A 17,107-nucleotide genomic window follows, 5' to 3' on the forward strand; every position below is an offset into this window, starting at 1 on the left:
CTTGCAATTAACTCATAATAAATAGGGATATACGCACAATTATTATAATAAATGAATAAGTATATAATTTATTGAATTTCTCACTGACTAGCTTTAAACGGCCTAGTTTTGGATCAATTTTTATAATGGTCAAAATAAAACTTAGATTTACTTCCATTTGATGCCATGAGTAACATTAAACTTGTCTAGTTTTAGACAGGTAGATAAGGGCAAAGTAGTTACATAAAATTGTACTTCGATAAAACAAAATTAATTAATGTGTCCGTAAGTGCTTTATACAGTATGTAATAAATATTTAAAGTTGTTTCTTAGGAACTTTATAGACCATATTTCATTAAATGTCACTGTTACTCAAACTTGCGTCGAGTTACGATCGGAACTGTCAAACTGGATCAGAACTAGTTCGTACGTTACTACCGCGCCGGCCATCTGGAAGCCAATACAAATAAATTATGGTATATTTGACAAACATAGTATGATAAGATCGTGGATAAAATCGATGAAAATAACAATGTTAAAGTAACAATGTAAGGTTTGAAGAACTTTTAGGAAGTAGTGACACACATATTTCTGTGTATTACCAGTAGTTTAAACGCTGCTGTGTTCTGGTTTGAAGGGTAAAGGTAACATATAGATATTTCTTTAATATTATAAAATGTGTTACGGTCATAAAAATGATATAAACTACTTATTACCAATTACCTAATAATGAAGGTGGTAGAACCCTTTGTGGTTCGACTCCGGCGGCACCACCGCTACACCTATTTTTAATACGCTTTTATTACCTAATAACAGCAGTGTTAGGCGCTGCTGCGTTCCGTTTTGAAGGGTGTGGTAAGGGAGACATACTTTTCCGAGGCGTTCCAGCTTAGTCCTCAGGGGTAGCGGCGCATCTGTGGCCGACCTCAGGTAGGAATATCTAATCCTATCTGGGGTTGATTACAGATGTCCATGGGCGGCAGTAGCCACTTACCATCAGGTGGACTGCATGCTCGTCTGCTACTCCTATATTATTATAAAAAAAGGGTGTGTGTGTCAGCTACGACGCACGATTGGAGTTTACTCCTTACGAACGATAATTATGATATATATCGAATAGAAAAAAAGGGTAAATGAACGCATCTGCTAAAATGATAAGAGAAACAAACATATATCTGTAATTATTCGGATTATTTATATTACTTCAAAAATAGAAATGGGTATTACAAAATAAGTATAAGTATTACAAAATATTATATAAATATAAAATATATTTAATCAATTAAAAATTTAATTTAATTAAATTGATTAAAAATAATAATAATAAAAACACTAAATAAAAGATCTAGCTGTTCGTATTTAAAATGTATATTATTCATAAATGTAAACGATAAGCTTACCAATTAACCGCATCCATGTGTTTTTTGGATTCTTCTTCATTATCATCTAAATCAATTTCTTGCATATTTTCAAATATTTTTTCAACTTTAATCACTTGATGATTTGTTTAATAGTACATAAAAATACACGTATCAATGCATAGAAGTACAAGAAAACTTTAAAATCAAAACATTAAAACTTGATGGTTAAGTTGCTGTTTATGTACGTTGTATATAGATGTATATATGGGCGCATGGGTATAATAGCTCCATCTAGTGGCAATATTTTATAAATTGTAAGTTTGCAAGTTTATCAATCTATGTATTTTGGTTCCAAATATTATAATGGTAACTTAATATAATTGTTTATATTAAAGTAAATTTTAATATAATATAATTATTTATATTTAAAACAATGTTAAACGTTTTATAACTTAAAACTTAATAATTATAATTTCTTTGCCATCTATAAAATATCCTTGTTGCAATTTACGGATGCAATTTATATGAGACTCAATAAACATGTTATTATATGTAATTTGGATTGTTTCTGAATGTTTTATAATTCTAGAATTCATTTAAAACGTATTGCTAATTTTATATAACTTATTTTGAACATAATTCATTAGCAATAATTCTGTAATAAATATTAAATAATACTGTTTTGATTTTGCCCGTTTATCGTTGATAGATGGTGCTGGTCAATAATGCATCCATTTTTATAAGTTAAATTAATATATCAGTAACTTACAAAAGCCTCTTTATGTTAAAAACTTATTTTGCTAATATTATATCTCATTCAATTGCTTACTGATTTTATATGTTACTCTTCTTTAAAAACGTTCATAAAAGATTGTTAATCATATTATGGCGCCAATGTTCATATTTTTCACAGTGTTTATAAATGATCAAACCTATAACTTAATTTATGCAAAAATGTAAACAAATTAGTTAATGACGTTTTAATGTTTTATATATTGCTAATTATTTTTATTGTAATCATTACTTTTATATGGGATTTGAACTTACTGTATTTTAAATTAATAAAAGCACTCTTGATTCATATTTTGGTTAAAAACGCTACTTCCTTTTTGAGAGGATATGATGATTGTAATAATATTCCATCTCATTCTTTTACACGTTCAATCCTACCGATATATATGTTTGTCTCTTTCTACGTTACGCCTCAACTTTTCGTGTTACACTTGATTAAACTCCTCATAAAATTTCCGTACCGGGCCTTATAACTCAAATCGTTTCTTTAGGAGTAAACTCCAAAAAAAATGAATTGTGAATGGTTGTGAAAAAAAAAATTAATGAAGGAAACATAATACTAAGACCTGTAAAAGCACCGTCCTTGTTAATGAGAAGAATCCCATTCCGCTCAAGGCAACATATTCTTTGGTTAATTGGTCCTGAAGCCTTTCTATCTGAAAAACGATAAATGATATTAAACCTTTTTCGTTCTTTTGCATAAAAATAATGTCGGCGTGATTCGAAAAACAATGAAATTCCTTTATAATAGTAATACATATTATGTAATTTGGTCTGTCGATTTGTTTGTCTGGTATTTGCAACAGACAAATTATGGAGCAGAATCAATTTTACCCGACTTAATTGGCATACGCCACTTCTAGCCCTGGAAAAAATCTGGTCAAATAGTTTTTTACGCCAGATATATAAAGCGATCTAAAAAAAATATCTAAACAAATACCTGAACAGCACTTATCTGAAATTGCACCCAAATTATCAAAGTATTGCAAATGTTAACGAAATAATCTTATTTTGTAGGAAAAAAGATATATTTTGACTTGATTTTTCAATAACAATCAACAGATTTTATCTCTAATATTGATTTAATTGTTAAATATTTTTACACATACCTCAATATTATAATACTGAGCGCGACAATCATATAAGTATGGTAGAGCTCTTCTAGAGTAAGAGTTGACGTTAGCAGCAGATAATACGACGCTACTCGCTCGGATACACAACCAGGCCAGAGAGATGAGGTAGTAGAGCTGCTTTTGTGGAGTATTTGCTGCTCCTTGCCTAAAATTATACAAAAAAGTAAATCATTTATAAATAAGGTTAGGTTTATCATAATCCTTTGTATTATTACATTGAAGAACAACTTCTGTATCCATCAATAACGTATTATTGGCCCACTGCTGGGCACACCTCGATAAGAGTCCGAGTTTCTTAACCACTAGACTATCACTGCACCTTCTACTGTATCCTTGTATAACGTCTGTATCCACTGGTACCTTACGACAGCTCTAGTAAGGGCTCTTAAATTCTGGTTTGTAGAGTGTGATAAGAAAGTGTTACGTCTGTAACTGTAGCGTAGTTCTTAAAGTTACGAATCTGTGGTTCATGTCGATAGGATTCTTATACTTGTCGTTGTCTCGGGACCAGAATAGACCTATGGCTTCGCAGGCATGTAGTAAGAGGCGACTTAAAGGAAGCTTTCAGGGTTACGGGTGGCACGAATAACAGCTTGAACCGTTCAGCCAGCTACCCTGGGTAACACGACGGTATGTGAGCGCATATCATCGTACATGCCCAAAGCTGTGGTTAGCATAAATACTAATCTGAGGAGAGGACTCCAATTCTTTAACATATCTAATTACAGTCCCAAACTACTTTTAAAACTTACGAAATCCCCAAAAACAATTGTAAGCATATGAAGTAGAAATTGCAGAAGTTGGACAACAAGATGAGGCCTCCCAAAGAGTCATCAACTTTCCGAACCAGCATCGCCTGTTTCACGTAGGCCTCTCTTATTTTCCTCCAAGTGTACACTGTCAGTGGTTCTAACTCCTAGAAAAATGAGATCACTGAAGAAATTATTATCTACTTAGATATTGTACGGAAATTAGATCAATGAACATTGTTCATGACTACAAGCTTAATTTAAAGTAAACATATCTTTATTATAAAGGTTAATGTTTATCTTAATTTTGGTACACATATCAATTATATCATACAATCAACATGAACAAAAACTAAGAGAGAGATCGAAGATATAATTTTTTAGTCCTTTATTTTTTGAACACATTTTATTTTATTGAAATGACAAAGTAGCTTCTGCCCCCCAGAAGGTTTCTCTCTAAGCACTATCTTTATCTCTTTCTCGGTATATACTTCTAATGCTAAGATAATTTCTTCTTCACATATTTCTTCTATCTTTATTTTACTTTAAATACTCACCTTATTCCACGTACTCTCCCTTTCGTCTCTAGCACAAACTTTAGCCACGCATTGGTTAAGTCTATGATACCGAGACGTTAAACCCATACTGATGAGAACAATGTAAAGATCCTGCAGGTTCCATAGGATCGTCGCGATATTGCTTATGAAAAGCAGGACCACGGCCACTGGTATAGAATAATCGCCTAAAAATAATATTGATTTTATAATGGTAACAAGTTTTTTCTCCCCGACTTTGGACGGTAATGTTTTTCGATTGTATTGTATGTCTTATTGTCCCAGCATCGCTTTTTTTTTGTTTACATAACAATTCTCTAGTTTATTTAATAGGAGTACAACCTTGCGCTGATGGCAATTGCTCACTGCGATGTATGAACATCTACATTAAAACATAAAAAACCTCAACTTTTTAACTTCCAATCTACTTAACAACTTCTTAACTACAGTATCGGATTAAATAGGTACTTTATAAATAAGTGCTCTTGGCAGGTAATATTGATTTCTACTTAATTAAAACTTGACTGGTGTTTCCTTAATAATTTTAATGATTAACTATTTATCAAGGAGCATGGAGTACGCTAATATTCCGGCATAAAACTTTCGTTACTTAAAAAATTAGTATGTCAGAACATTGTCATTGTTCTACCGTCTGAATATTACAAATAGCATAGATATATTACACTAACTGTAGGATAATATATCTATGACAAATATTAATACACATATTTCAGATCCATAATAGCAATAAATTACACAACATATAAATGTAAACAGTACTTACTTGGAAGAAGTATAAAACCATGCGACCTCAAAATATATCTCCTTAACATTAGCGATGCAGTCCAATCAAACTCAATCACAGATATCATACTCACAATATGTTCAACTGAAATTAATAATTTATGTAGCTAAATATAAGGATGGTTGAAGCATTCGTGGTTTGTTACTGGTAGAATGTTCTTGTTGGAAGGACATGATAAGACAAAGCCAACAATTGACCTAGTAATCAGGGATAGATCAGACCTTTGATGACCGTCTTCTGGTGTCGTTCAATCCTGTTTTGTTAGTGCTTCTATTTTATCTATATATCTTTGTGTCGTTACAGTATCCTTTCAAATCATATGTCATTCTATATGAAGTATATCGGACTTTATCGTACTCTACCATATCACTAACCTAACCTAACCTAACCGTAACGTGGCATATGGGATCAAATTGGGTTAGATCATAATTAATTGCATTTATTTTCATACTTACACGTCGCACAAACAGTGATGAGAACAATAACCAATATCAATCGTTTGCGCAACGTTGGGTCAGAAGGCACATATTTGGTGAAAAGCATACGTTCCACTAACGCCCAGTACGCTGAGATTGCTCTCCAAGACGAAGATAGTCTCCAACATTGGATTAAGGACAAAATGGCCGTCCCATAAAACATTGCTCCAGCTAAACGAGCTGTTACGCTTCCTGCAATTAAATTGGATTTATTAGTAAAATGGAATCTTATAAGCGAATCAGTGTTAATCTTTTATGGTAGCCTAGTCGCCATCATTGCGACTAATGGCTGCCAAGTTCCAGATTTGGCAGCCATTCCTGCTTGAATTTCCTCTAAATGTCCAGGACCAAGGGGTCCTTGTAATGTCTTTTGGATACAAAAAATATCTTCCGGACTTTTATACCTATTACCATTTAATGTTGTGCCTACCACTAATCGAAATTTGACAAATTGTATCTGCGAGAATTGTCAAAATTTAATCACACCCTTTGAAGGTGGTTGAACCCTTTGTGGTTCAACTCCGGCGGCACCACCGCCACACCTATTTCTACCTAATGACAGCGGTGTTAGGCGCTGCTGTGCTCCGTTTTGAAGGGTGTGGTAAGGGAGACATACTTTTCCGAGGCGTTCCAGCTTAGTCCTCAGGGGAAGCGGCGCATATGTGGCCGACCTCAGGTTGGAATCCTATGTGGGGTTGATTACAGATGTCGATGGGCGGCAGTAGCCACTTACCATCAGATGGACTGCATGCTCGTCTGCTACGCCTACATTATAAAAAAACACACACCCACTTTCTGGTGCAACATTGTTAAACGAGTAATTTAAAATAAATGTTTAATGTGCAATCGTAACAAGTCATTGAGGTCTTATATTCTTTAACTGGCCAGCAGTGGATCTAAAAAGCTAATGGAGGGATGATGGTCCACTTACTATGTCCAATGATATTAACTGCCCATCCAGCCAGCGCCTTGAATACCTTCCAAGCGGCAAGGATGTCTATAGTGACCAGTAGACAAAGAATGATGACACCCCAGATCTTCCAGTAATACGATCCGGAACCAGCAATCCCGAATAACCGGGAATAATGGTAGATTACGTGCATTAGCTTCAGGAATTCCTAGAAAGAATAAAGTCTTTAGTAAAACTAATGGTATCTGACATTTAAAAATGAAATCTGATTGTAGGTATGAAAATTAACAAGAATTTCTTGCACGGGATTGTGGATAATTTCTCAAAAGTTTAACCTTTGTCCAAAACGTCCTAAATAAAAAGCGTAGTAAAATATTATCTTATGTAAATCTTAAATATCTATAATTCCTCTGCAATATATTCGTTAACAAAATTTCATTTTTATAATCCTACTCGTTATATATTAGATATGGTACTTTCCTGTCACGCGTGTTTAGGCTTGCACATCCGTCTCTCGTGCACACATAAATTGACTCGCTGCAGTTTCTTCCCGACCCGTGTATGTAAGCGTATAAAACGATCGACTGAAACTGGCACGCTTGCAGTACCCTTACCATGAGTTTTCAAAACATCCCACAATTTTACGTTACGTTTACTCGATCCATTATTCTGTTCCGTTTGATTCAGTAGACTGAGTAAACGTAACAATAAGTGCTCAAGTCTTTTTGTCTGCCTCACATGTTGGCAAAAAAGAGAGACAAAACATAAAGCGCCATTTTGTTAATTTAGTCATTTAATGTTACGTTACTGTCACTATAGTTCTGATACAATCCGCTAGGGGCGCTGATTGGAATTTTTATAGGCAAATACGTAAACAAATACCAAAACAGTCATATTTGTCAAAACGTAAAAACTCATGGTAAGGGTACAGGATAGACGACTGTGGTCGCCCATACACGCGCGACAGGTAAAACACCCGTTGTATGTTGGTCAGTCAGCGTTAAAACTTGTTACGTAATAATTAGATACTTACGTCATGATTAGGTTGATTCGGAAGAATGAGGTCATCGTGATGTTTGGTCGGTGTCACCTCGTTCAAGAATTCCGCTTTTACATTAGACATCTCAAACACAATTTACGGCACCGAATGTTTCAAATAGTCTACCTCAGCCAAAGCGATTAGATTTATAGTACTTTTTGAATTCCATTATTCGTCAGTAATATATTTTGTAATGTAGGAATAAATAAAACTAAAATGTGTTATGTAGTATATGGAAAAATATGAATTTGACGGCACTTTTTACACGAATCATTTTATTTCATACAGATTTTACAGCAAATTGGCAAGCTTTGTCAAAATTAAGTCTTCAGGTTGTGTATATCAGGTTGATTAAAATTTGCATATTTTTCAACACAAAACTAACAGAACATTTAAAACTAGAAGTCTAGATTAAAATGTGCTTTTACAACTTCAACAATGTCAGTCATAAGCCTTGTATGACCTAAATGACTAATCCTTATCTAGTCTTTCGCTTCGCCGAAATCAGTTATCGTAGAAATTGTCTATTTCGTACTTACAGTGCAAATTATTCCTCACATTGTTATTTTCACAAAGCTTCAATAAAGTTGTAAATTGACAGATTGTAGATACTGTTTTGTTTACTTGCTACATATTACTATCCATTTTATGCTGAACTCTTGTCGTAAAAGTTAACTTTGACGGGTCTGTTGACGCGTCGATCTACGCCCGTTATTTATAATCAATCCATTTTTCCTTATTGGTAGAAATTGTCAAGAGAGATTGTGGAGAGATTAATTAATAACAGGCACTACTAATCGGTAATAACTCTGTTTGGGGTTCGTTTTTACATGTGCGCTACATATTGTCTTTCGATACAAATTAACTCTTAGTGAGTATCCGCTAGATTTTTAAAATGTATGAAACAGTATATTACTTTTTATTCGCAACTAGACAACGAGTGACATTCAGGTAAAATCAACAGTAAAATCTCTCCGGTATTGCTTTCAAACACTTTCTAAGCATCCCACGTGTTTGTGAATCATCACAGACACTCGATGTAATGGAGTCTGTAGCTTAATGGTAGTATGCGGATTTTAGAGACTAGTGTTCACGAGAGTGTATTTTCTCTTGTTGTTCATCGAGAGTATAAACCAAATAAGTATTTAGTACAGTACTTATAATCTTTCATACATCTAGTTACCTTTATCGACTTCGAAAAAGGTAGAAGTAGGTACTATGTTCGTCTCTAAGTATTATTTTTGTAATTAATAGTATTGTCCCACTAATAGTAATAGGTGGAGACCTGGTCTCCACCTATTACTATTAGTGGTCTAGATTATGGTCTAAATAAATCTCATTTTGACACTCCTGTCAAAATAAGATTTATTTAGACCATAATCTACCACGCTAATTGCGGATTGATCTACGCCTGTCATTATTAATCAATCTATCCAATGTTTATCTACCAAAGATCGATATTTGACAATTTCTTCATAGATAACATTGTCAAGCATCTTTTTTGGATCAATTAATGTAATTAATGGTTTAAAATTGATTTGGTTGATTATTATTAACGGACCTTACACATTATTAAAAACAATTAAATTTGAAATTGTGTAACCGTTTAAAACATAAAACGAGAATCAATTTAAAAAATGTAACGACCCTTTTGAAAATTGTTAAGTCTGAAAATCAGTTCAATTGTATCGTTTTTGTGTAGTCAAGAATACTCGAAACGAAATTAAATCCAGCGGCGGCCATTCTTTAGTTAAATCGAGGCTCAAGTTACACTGGTTTTTGATTAAATATCTATCGCTCTTAACACGCGATCCGAGCATTTTACAATTTTGTTTGGGGAAGTAAATAAAAATACAAGTAATAATGCCATTTTTTTATTGATTTAGATAATAATTTCTGGGGAGGTCTTCGTGTACCCCCTTCATGTTATGTGAAGTTGTAGGTTAGAGGCATGGACTGTTAAAAGTTTTGGGGATGAGAGTACCAGAGTAATTTCATAATTGGGTGGTAGATCAGGGGTTAGTAGAGTCGGCGATGCATTGGCGACTTCTCTAGTGTTGCAAGTGTCCGTTGGCGACAATGGCTGCTTTCCATCATGTAGCCCGTCTGACCTTTTTTTCTTGACGAGGGAGAAACCTTCAAAAGGTACCCAATGCAGTGGGAACGACACGGGGCTATGTGGGATTCTTAACGCACTAACCCCCCCCCCCCCCCCCCCGGTGGCCGTCCTCGGAGGACTCCGGGATCTCCAAAGGAACGTAACCGGAGTCTTCTTAGCGCGTTGCCCCGTCGGGCTCGGCTCGTCTACCCTATCGTCATATATTAAAAATACGAAGAAACTACCTACCCTTTATTGAATAACTATTACTAAAACATAGGAACATTTTCGAAATAATAATCAACCATAATTGTGATTTTAACAAGCTCGTAAATGTCAGAACCAGCCTAATAACATCAGTATATAGTAGGCATATCTAAATATATTTGGGTCATGCATGTCGCATATGTGCGCAAATTGCAACACAAACTCGTATTCGTAATAAGATGTGTTAGAACAGTATACGTTCGTACTTCGAACTGATTTCCCTAAGGTTACCGATTCCTACCACCATACTTGTATACCTATATGAATGATGGATATAAGTTCGTTCGACATTTCTCGAAGATGCCGCAACTGTAGATTAAAATATTGTTAAGTTGGTTCTCTATCTATCTCTTATATATTAATATTTATTAAATTATGCATTATTCATTAATTCACACCCTGTCAAAATGTTAAGTCTGTACCTATTAAGAGTTAAGACGGATAGAGAGCGGAGGCTTAGTAATAGGATTCCGCTTTTACTCTGTGGGTACGAAACCTTGAAAACGAGTGCAACCAGCAAATTTAATTTCTTTATTATAGGAGTGGAGTAGTAAACAAACATGCAGTACATCTGATAGTAAAAGGTCCCTGTCAACCCTGAATTTGTGTCAAACTTGACATAAACCAGGTTCTATCTAAAGCCGATCACAAATGCTTTGCGACCCCTTAAGACGGTCGCCTCTATGTAAGTCATCCTGCAACTCTTTCACCAATATATTTATGCTAGAAATTTGTGTGACGGTGGTGCCATGTTCCTTCTTAAAACAAATGAATAAAGATCCCTTAAAACAGATGTATAAGATAAAGCATCATTTGCCATAACTGCAATCATAATAACAGTCGTAATTATAATTATAATGGCTTCTGAAACTGTAATTATTCTAGCTCGGAGAACCATCTCCGGTATTCATTGCTTTAGTTCTCAAAGAGGTAATTACCCTTCAATTCGTTTGCCGTGAAGCCATTAACCTCATTTTCACAAACAATCTTAAACTGGCGGTAATATTCTAAAAGCTGCCGGATTCAGTATGATTTTTGAAGTTTGGAAGGCAACTGAAAGATAGAAGCATTATAATTTTGCACATCTGTCTATGAGTCCATATTAGTATTTTAATGACAAAGATGTATTTTTATGACAACTTTAAGAGATACACATGTTTTGTGATTTCTCTGTTATTTGAACCCCCCCCCCCCCCCCCCCCCCCGGTGGCCGTCCTCGGAGGACTCCGGGATCTCCAAAGGAACGTAACCGGAGTCTTCTTAGCGCGTTGCCCCGTCGGGCTCGGCTCGTCTACCCTATCGTCATATATTAAAAATACGAAGAAACTACCTACCCTTTATTGAATAACTATTACTAAAACATAGGAACATTTTCGAAATAATAATCAACCATAATTGTGATTTTAACAAGCTCGTAAATGTCAGAACCAGCCTAATAACATCAGTATATAGTAGGCATATCTAAATATATTTGGGTCATGCATGTCGCATATGTGCGCAAATTGCAACACAAACTCGTATTCGTAATAAGATGTGTTAGAACAGTATACGTTCGTACTTCGAACTGATTTCCCTAAGGTTACCGATTCCTACCACCATACTTGTATACCTATATGAATGATGGATATAAGTTCGTTCGACATTTCTCGAAGATGCCGCAACTGTAGATTAAAATATTGTTAAGTTGGTTCTCTATCTATCTCTTATATATTAATATTTATTAAATTATGCATTATTCATTAATTCACACCCTGTCAAAATGTTAAGTCTGTACCTATTAAGAGTTAAGACGGATAGAGAGCGGAGGCTTAGTAATAGGATTCCGCTTTTACTCTGTGGGTACGAAACCTTGAAAACGAGTGCAACCAGCAAATTTAATTTCTTTATTATAGGAGTGGAGTAGTAAACAAACATGCAGTACATCTGATAGTAAAAGGTCCCTGTCAACCCTGAATTTGTGTCAAACTTGACATAAACCAGGTTCTATCTAAAGCCGATCACAAATGCTTTGCGACCCCTTAAGACGGTCGCCTCTATGTAAGTCATCCTGCAACTCTTTCACCAATATATTTATGCTAGAAATTTGTGTGACGGTGGTGCCATGTTCCTTCTTAAAACAAATGAATAAAGATCCCTTAAAACAGATGTATAAGATAAAGCATCATTTGCCATAACTGCAATCATAATAACAGTCGTAATTATAATTATAATGGCTTCTGAAACTGTAATTATTCTAGCTCGGAGAACCATCTCCGGTATTCATTGCTTTAGTTCTCAAAGAGGTAATTACCCTTCAATTCGTTTGCCGTGAAGCCATTAACCTCATTTTCACAAACAATCTTAAACTGGCGGTAATATTCTAAAAGCTGCCGGATTCAGTATGATTTTTGAAGTTTGGAAGGCAACTGAAAGATAGAAGCATTATAATTTTGCACATCTGTCTATGAGTCCATATTAGTATTTTAATGACAAAGATGTATTTTTATGACAACTTTAAGAGATACACATGTTTTGTGATTTCTCTGTTATTTGAAGACGAGAACAGAATTACGGTGTCACCATATCTGATCTGAGAGGAGACTAAAGGGGGTATCCTGGGATGCGCGCGGCAAGAATACGAGTTCGAACCGCCCAGTTAGCTACCCCTAGAAGTACGGCGGTTTGTGCGGCCACATAGTAGAAAAAAATATTGATTTATTTTTCGGAAAAATGACTTGTCCAAAAACTTGATAACTCTTGACGCAATCAAAAGTTATTTGAATAATTCAATATTTCCAAATTCCAATAATCAAAGAAATCTGACGACATATTAATATTTATTCTACCTTTACAAAAATTTTAATATATTTCTTTATTTCATTGATAAAACTCCACACCAATTAATGTTACCTCCATTTTCCAGAACGAGTTTTCTGCAGTCTGTTAATTTGATAATTCCGTCCATTTCCACACTTTCAGACAATTCATTATATTAATGCTTAATTAAGAAACTAATAGCGTAATAGCACTATAATTCGCTTGCCTTAAGCCCCCATTAACCTGATTTTGTCACGACCATCGCAATGGGCATTCAGGCTTGAGTTAATCCGGTAGCACTCAGTAGATTTTACTTTGCGTAAATTTAAAGTTTTTTTTTTATAATATAGGAGTAGCAGGCGAGCATGCAGTCGACCTGATGGTAAGCTACTACTGCCGCCCATGGACATCTGTAATCAACCCTAGATAGGATTAGATATTCATACCTGAGGTCGGACACAGATGCGCCGCTACCCCTGAGAACTAAGCTAGAACGCCTCGGAAAAGTTTGTCTCACCACAAAGTGTTCTACCACCAAAGAATATATTTGAAGTGAGGTAGAGCCAGTATGGTTCGACCTGGAAGGTCTTTGCCAAAATCTGGCGTGGCAGCACTGCGTTTCTGTGGAAGGGTGTAAATATCAGCTGACTTACATCTGAGTCGACAATCTTAGTCCTGAGAAGTGGGAACACATCTGTAACCCCCTTTAGTTAGAACCTATTCTATATTTCAGTTGATAACAGATGATCGACAACAACTACTTGTCATGAGGTAGATTACAAGGTTTGCTATATCTTAAACAAAAATGTAAAAAACATTTTTTTATGTAGCTAGCTGAGCGCCAAAAAAGTGTAGCCAAGTTTTTGTATGACAGAATAATTTATGAAGGTGATAGAACCTTTCGTGGCCCAACTCCGAAAGTATCGCTGCCGCATCCTCATCTGTCCCTTAAAATAGTGTAATGTACTTAACGTAGCTGTAACGTAGCGTACTTAACGTACGTAGCTGTGTTAAAATTAAAGGATGTGGGAAAAAGACACACGAGAAAGACAAAATGCATTAAAACTTATTCTTCATTTTCAATCTGTATGTAGCTGAGCTTGGCTAGGTGTGGCCCCGTGGCAAGATATTTTGTGACCTTTTACATTGAACTTTAGCATAGCTAGTATATCTAGCATAGCTCAGTCGCTTTCAAACACTATTAATCTTGCTGAAAAAATCATTAGGCAATTAAAAAGTACTATAAAAAAAATTTAACCGCTTTCGTTTATAACTTGTACCACAAAAGGGTAACAAACTTCACACGTAGTTGGCACCATAATCGCTAAATTAACTAACAACGACTTTGGAAGCTCATTTTTGGGATAACCGTAAACCGTCGCACAACAAACAGTTTCACCTACCTAATGCAATGATACTTTAAAATTGAATTTAATCTAAGACAAGCGTTCGATTGTGGGCGAGGAACGAATGGTAAGCGATTTAATAGCGTAAGTTTTTTTATAATATAAGAATAGCAGACAAGTATGCAGTCCGACAGATGGTAAATGGCTACTGCCGCCCGTGGACATCTGTGATCAACCCCAGGTAGGATTAGATGTTCCTTCCTGAGGTTGGTCACAGATGCGCCGCTACCCCTGAGGAGTAAGCTGGAACGCCTTGGAAAAGTATGTCTCCCTTAACATGCGCTTCAAACCAGAACACAGCAGTGCTTAAATAGGTGCAGAAATAGGTGTGGCGGTGTTGCCGCCGTATTCGAACCACAAAGGGATCTACCCATCTACCATATTCCTAATACATAACAATAATTAAAAAATGACCTTTTAAAATATTATGTTTATTAAATACTTCCACTTTTAATTTTAACTTATATTTTAATTTAAACTAAAACATAATATCGCTTGTCTATATCTTTACGACTGACACCTTATTACTCCTATCTGCTTTAACGATACAATTTAGAGAAGGGTTCATCTTTAGAATTGGAGGCGGAGAGGGATTTTATGTAAACTAAATACTCACTTTGAAACAACTGCTTCATAATTTCGGGGTGCCATTGTCTTCCTGGACTCTTGGTAACCGTTACTTTATATAGGCTCATGAATATTTAACCAAGATATACTATTGTTTTGATCTTTTATGGGGTGCGGGTAAACGCATCGCGGTTTCTGCAGAGCTATCAGATTTGGAGAGTAAAAAGAATTTGTGGTTACGGAATTTGTGATGGTAATTTTAACGCGTCAGATACCGGCTGCAGATAAAATGATACTTTTCCATACAATATTTTGTACATGGCCGGTGTCTGCGCGGTAATTTTAAGATAGATATACCTTAATACGATTATACACAATGTATAGTTAAATACAATATTGCCAGCCATGGCATGCGTCTGACACGATCATCATCATCATCATCATCAACCCATTATTGTCCCACTGCTGGGCACGGGTCTCCTCTCAGAATGAGAAGGATTAGGCCATAGTCCACCGCGCTGGCCAAGTGCGTATTGGTAGACTTCACATACCTTTAAGATTTTTATAAATCTCTCAGGTGTGCAGGTTTCCTCACGATGTTTTCCTTCACCGTTTAAGCAAGTGATAATTAATTTCTAATACGCACATAAATTTGAAAATCAGAGGTGCGTGCCTGGGATTTGAACCTCGGACCCCTCGATCGAGAGGCTGCGTTTCTTAACCACTAGGCTATCACTGCTGCTGACACGATATATCTGACTAAATGAACCGTTGAGCGCGTCCGCAGGCTTTCTATATGCGCGTTCATGCTTCAGAGAACGTTTTGTAGTCGATCTCAATTATTACGAATGAACAATATCCGTCATACTTTGTTGGAGGGCTTACGGGAGATTTGAAAATATTTCTCTTATGCTAATCTACCACTGCTACTTGATGTAGGGCCAATAATTTAGTACTCTCTCAGATTAAATTAAAAATGAAGCTATCAATATGACTTTACTCCAGTATTCATAATTAATTTATACTCGGTAAAATTATACGACAACTTTTTAGAAAACAAAGCTTCATGATTTTATATGCTTCTTAATTATCTGTGCCTATTATACATTTTTAGTAGGACTTGTAATGAACGTCTTTCTTTTTATATATCACATAACATAGCAGAGACAGAAACAAATATGTCGTTTCCATGTGACGGTACATCTACATGCGCACGCTAAAATTCAACTCTAATTCTCTCCCCTAACGTGCTTAAACAATCATATCTTCAAAAACAGGAACAAAGCCATAAAACCGTTCAGAAACTCAAACTTTTTGTAAAATTAATATTACAAATGGCACAGGCGGCTTCCGAAACGATTAAAATCATGCAAATTGTTCCCAAGTTTGTACAATGCGATTTTATCTGACTGCCTTGCTATCTCAAAAAAATGTTTTACAACTGTGTAATGGCATGGGGAGTGTATTTTTGGTAAAGGTGATAAAATTAATAGGAGTCTGAGATGGAATTATGAAAATATTTAAATAAACATCGGTTAACAAACGAAACTAACAAAAAGCAGTGATAGCCTAGTAGTTAAGAAACTCGGCCTCTTGATCGAGAGGTCCAAGATTCAAATTCCAGGCGCAAACGGACCTCTGATTTTTCAAAGTTTCAAAGTTGATTTTTCAAAGTTGTTTTTCGTATTAGATAATAGAAGTTAATTATCACTTGCTTAAACGGTGAAGGAAAACGTCGTGAGGAAACCTGCATACCTGAAAAATCTTAAAAAAAAAGTTTTCAAGGGTATGTGAAGTCTACCAATACGCACTTGGCCGGCGCGGTGGACTAAGGCCTAATCCTTCTCACTCTGGGAGGAGACCCGTACCCAGCAGTGGGACAATAATGGGTTGATGATCATAACAAACAGGTTAATTTTCTTATAAAATAAATTTGACTTAACTCTAGGTTGAAGGATCAAGGGTGGTAGTGATAAGAGGCTTTCTGGTTCAAGTTAAAAGGCACTAGGCAGTGTTAAGTGCTGATGTGTTCTACTTTGAACTATGTTGCAAGGGAGACATACTTGCAAGGCGATCTAACTTACTCCTCAGGGCAGCAACGCTTTCTTGCCCACCTCAGGAGGTATAACTTATCTGGGGCAATACTCACTTATCATCAGATGTACTGCATCTTCG

General features: G+C 35.5%; 1 protein-coding gene across 1 annotated transcript; it reads right to left on the bottom strand.

Moving 5' to 3' along the window:
* Positions 1-292: 292 nt before the first annotated feature.
* On the bottom strand, positions 293-7,920 carry LOC140747084 (gustatory receptor for sugar taste 64a-like). The gene is made up of 9 exons (XM_073079331.1): positions 7,793-7,920; positions 6,781-6,967; positions 5,829-6,041; positions 5,353-5,457; positions 4,572-4,756; positions 4,018-4,181; positions 3,242-3,410; positions 2,699-2,788; positions 293-429 (listed from the first exon to the last, which is right to left on the bottom strand). Exons 1-9 carry the CDS (start codon positions 7,880-7,882, stop codon positions 352-354), a joined length of 1,281 nt encoding a protein of 426 aa, XP_072935432.1. The 5' UTR covers positions 7,883-7,920; the 3' UTR covers positions 293-351.
* Positions 7,921-17,107: the final 9,187 nt, after the last annotated feature.

This window comes from Epargyreus clarus, unplaced genomic scaffold, assembly GCF_041222505.1.
Source record: "Epargyreus clarus isolate Ecla_fem2 unplaced genomic scaffold, WU_Ecla_fem_2.2 ptg000014l, whole genome shotgun sequence".
In the NCBI taxonomy this organism is placed as follows: Eukaryota; Metazoa; Arthropoda; class Insecta; order Lepidoptera; family Hesperiidae; genus Epargyreus; species Epargyreus clarus.